Here is a 4,441-nt window from a genome sequence, read left to right on the forward strand (position 1 = left end):
GAACTTCCAGGAGTATGGCTAAAAGAGAGTTTTGTTCCACCCACTGAAGTAATTGTCTGGTTACTACAGCCAGAGAATTAAATGCCTTGTATTGAGCTTTCCTGTGAAAAGGCACCCATGGCATGGTTCTGATCTTTATCACTGGGGTTTTAAATGTTATCATGTGGACTGTGTCTTAACAGACAGACTACCCCAGAGACTAATTTCTCACACTGATGATCATTGAGAAATATGCTCTCCTTGTCCCTGTGAACGACCCCTCCTCTATGTCAAGACTGAAACAGCCTTGCAGTTACAACCTACACAACTTACAAGGAAGGAAGACTTAAAGACTGTTTAAGATCTCAAATGTCTTGTGCAGTTTTGTGCTTTTTAAAAAGACAATTATCTCCTTTGGCTCTATTTTTCTTCCCTCCTCCCCATCTGTTTTTTCCCAGCTGGAATCAGAGAGAATTGGCAACATATGTTTATAAGCAATTCTCAATTTGGGAACTGCTGCTTTATCATTACTTAACTAGGAATTTACTTTTAACATCCTATTGGGTCCAGACCTCCCCATGGGGTAGTTTTAACCAGGTACAGTTGACTCTACTTGAAATTGCCTGCATGCTTTCTTGTTTAGTTCTTTTTAAAAGAGAAGTAGATGCAATATCAAAATTAGAGTTTCCTGGGTGCAAAAACAGAGTGTAACCACTGATATCATTAGGCTGAAATCAGTTGACTGAGCACATGATCTACCAGGACTCACTCCATACCCTGTACATGTGTATTTCTCCCAGAGCTGATGTGAGGTATTACAGGTCACCCTACCTCGGCCCTGGTCACAAGGATGCGAATCAAGGTCTTTTCATCAGTCCCAGCTCCTTTCATCGAGTTGTACAGAAGTGTAGCGAAGTAACCTGGGTGGTCTTTGGCACAGCTGACTAGGGAAAATAGTGAGAGGCTTCATTCTGCTTGTATATTTACACTTTGTGATACACCTTCAATGAGAAGGAAATAAATAAGGAGGAAACAAAGGGAACTCTAGGGTTTATGCTCAGACAGACAAATGAGCTGGTAAGGCTTTAATTCTGTCACTGGTCCGCTATCAGTATGCAAGGAGAAGTCTTGGAGTCTGAATGGGGACATATGTTTCTACACGAGGAAAGCATGTTACACAGTGAAATGATCAGCACTGAGTACTCTGCCATCCCCCAGTGAAAATGAAATTAATGAGAGCAAGCATTTGGCCCTCTTGAGTTCCTCTTGCCCATCTATTCTTGGGGTAGCTGCTCACTCTGCAACTCTCAGGGGCAAGATTTGAGAGAGCCCAGATCCAGACAGGAAACAGCAATACCAGTAAGCTAACCAGAGCCAGGGCACAAGTTTAAATACTGGTCACAGTCATCTCCAGTGATAAATTCCTGTTGAGGACCCTGTACATTTTTGTAGTAGCTGGCAACACACTTCCAATGATGCCCAGGCATCTGCCGGAAGTTATGAACAGACACAACATCAGGAGAAGCTTGGAGGTGGCCACTCTGTGTTAGAGGGCAAATAATTTAGCTGCATGGAGAGGAGCTGTGTCTAGGAAGTTTTATTTCTAAAACCAAGGGATTCAAACTGCTACCAAAAACTGGCTCTTCTTTTCCCGGCAGATATGTCAGCTCAGTTTAGGGCTATCTTGATGGCTGTCACCAGGCTGTACACAGACCCCCAACAACCAGTGTCAGATGATGGCAAGAACTAAAAAATAAAGCTCTTGACATCTTTTTTTTTTTTTTTTTACCAAGAGTGAGATAAGCCTTCTCCAGGTCTCCAGATGTTTCACTTTTAATGGATTCTTCTATGTCCTTCCCACACACCTAAGAGGACAACAAAAAGGAGCCATCAGAGCCGCTGTCTGTACGTCACCCCATTGCCATAAAACCAGCATCAGATTTAGGATCGAATGGCAAAAGGACAATCCAGATCCTTTAAAGCCTTTCCAAGGAACTAACTCAAGGGCAAATGAAGTTCTCCTCTGGTGTAAGTGCTCACAGATCCACTGGCACCAAGAGAAGAAGATCTATGTGACCAGGTAAGGCACAACGGTTAAGAGACAGACAACCTAAATCTGTCACATATATCTGAGGGTTTCTAGGACAAAGAAGCTTCAGGTTTTTCTTGAGTGACCCCAAGTCAGGAGAAACTGTTCAAGCTTCCTCTGACTTGTCTATCAAAGGCTCTGGATGGCTCCCACACAAATAAGATAATCTTTGGAGCTTTACCAGCTCTATGAAGTTTTGTTAGTTATCGTCTTTGGCTTCCCAGGGAAAGTTTACAAGCACTGCAGTTGTTCCCAAGTTTTTTTATTACTCTGTAATAAAGGGGAAAAACAGACTGCCACTTCAAAACAGAGTTTATCCTGACTTTTGTGAACTTTGTGAGCCTCAAAGCCTTTTACTTTGCTCTGTTTTGCCTTTCAGGATGGCCCTGCATGATTCAAGACTCTTATGGAGTTTTAGGTCAGAGCTGTGAGACCACAGGTACAAGACGAGAAGGGGTACCTTCTGAGGATTTGGGTTTAAGTTCTGCAAACCCTCATCTTGGTTTAGATCTGGCCCTATTTATCTTTCCAAATGAAGAGAAGGACTGATGTTTGCATGGCTCTAATCTTGGCTCACTTCTGCTTCAAATACAGCCAGGCAGGATGTGGTGGATCGGTTTGGGCAACCTGATCTGCTTGGCTTTAGGAATGAAAAAGCCAAGGTAGCTTGGCTATCGGAGAATTTAATTGAACCCCCAAGGTTTGGGCCATTCCAAGCGAGAGAGTATCAGTTAGTGACTGGTTTTGTTCTCCTGCCAGCAACAAACCAAAACTTGGATTAAGCTGCAAACTTTTTTCCAACTATGGGTTCCTTATTGTGCTGACACTGAAATATGGCCTTGACTGGAGTTCTTTTTCATCCTCAGTGCTTAGGGTTACAGTTTTCTGATGAGAGTCATCCTAGGGAAGTTCAGGACTATGAATGAGCCAGAGGCTGGAGGTTGCTGCCAGGAGAATGACCTTGGATCTCCCATTGCTTTGACTTTCACAGGTGAGAGGTCTCAGCAGAGGTAAGTTCTAGGCCAAGGCATGAGTACAGTGTCCCCGGTGGGTGACCCAGGGAGAAGTACCAGACAGCTGGGATCCTGCTGCCTACTTTGCCTTACGCTTGGAGACGGAGGAGCATGTATAAAGTACCTGCACAGGCTGTCTGCCCACTGTGGGCAGGGAGGAAGAGGCTGGAGATGTGCCTCTGCCCAGCCAATATGCGCATGTGAAGCAGGGGGATCAGGAGAGACCTTGCCAGGCTCTGCTTTGGAGAAGGAGAGGAAAAGACCAGAAAAGCAAAGCCCTGCTTCAGGACAGGAGTTGGTGAACCTGTCCCTTTGCTGGTCCTCCTGCAGGAGTGGAGACAGCCACCGTTGTGCAGCTATGGGAAGGAAATTACATCCTGACATTTATCTGGCTTGGATGTTGTGTAGGCTACGAAGGGGAATAGGTTCTTCACCAGCAGAAGATACAGCTTTTATCCCCCGTTTCCATAAGATTAGGATCCAGTTGTATAAAAATATTTTCCAAGATTCTTAAAGCATTCAAGAAGTTTTAAAATGGCAAAGAAAGGATCGCCTGCTCTACATGTTGTTGTAGGGTCTGCAAACTACATGTCAGGCCCTATGCAACCCACACTGCAGAAGAGGATAACTCACCTTTTCATAGGCTTGAAAAGTAGCTCTCAGCTGACTATAGCTTCTCTTTGCTAAGACCGTATTGAAAGCCAGCTCCTCTGTTCCCCATCGGCCTTCTCCTGCCTTAAAGATTGCACATTATTTTTCTGAAGCGCTTGTTTATCCACAGTAGAGACAAAAAGTCAGCCAAGCTCCAGCCTGTGCCCCCCTCGCCCATCTCCTTGCCCTGCCATTGCCCCCATACCTGGGGTGTTCAGCCACCCCCGGGGCAGCCCTGTCTGCGCAGCACGGGGCAAACGGGGATTTTTCCACCCTGGCACTTACTTTGTACAGATCTGTGGCATCTTGCTCAGCGAGCTCCACATTGACCACTTGGGTCTCATCTCGGTTTGCCTACAGGAAAGGACACGACAGTAAAAAAAACCAGACAAAGCGCGGGTTACATTTTGTAGCCGAAGGGAAGACGTCGCAGCCCTCACAGATATTTTGGTTGTAGTTTTGCTGCCACCTGGTGACAAGGCCTGGTGACGGGCACGGTGGCACTCGGTGGGACAGTTTAGAACCCTCTGTTCACACTAACCACAGCCCCTGGCTTTCCTGGCTTCAGAGGCGCAGCCTGTTTGCTAGGGTTATCTCCCAGTTTCATTTGCTGTGTGCTGGGACCCTGGCGAGGCTGCAGCTCTGAGGCCTCTGGAGCAGGACGGGACCATGGGGGTGAGGCAGCTCCACTGCGTTAGACCCTCCCTGC

The 4,441-nt window shown here is 46.1% G+C and overlaps 1 protein-coding gene across 1 annotated transcript in view; it reads right to left on the minus strand.

The window, feature by feature from the left end:
- Positions 1-4,441, minus strand: part of ANXA13 (annexin A13) — a 25,796-nt gene that overhangs the window by 747 nt on the left and 20,608 nt on the right. The window contains exons 7-10 of the mRNA XM_010077036.1: positions 4,018-4,086; positions 3,715-3,816; positions 1,769-1,844; positions 811-923 (exon numbers count right to left, since the gene is read on the minus strand). Of these exons, the coding sequence (XP_010075338.1) occupies positions 811-923; positions 1,769-1,844; positions 3,715-3,816; positions 4,018-4,086 (360 nt within the window). The remainder of the gene's footprint in view (positions 1-810; positions 924-1,768; positions 1,845-3,714; positions 3,817-4,017; positions 4,087-4,441) is intronic.

Source organism: Pterocles gutturalis, unplaced genomic scaffold (assembly GCF_000699245.1).
Source record: "Pterocles gutturalis isolate BGI_N339 unplaced genomic scaffold, ASM69924v1 scaffold14923, whole genome shotgun sequence".
In the NCBI taxonomy this organism is placed as follows: Eukaryota; Metazoa; Chordata; class Aves; order Pterocliformes; family Pteroclidae; genus Pterocles; species Pterocles gutturalis.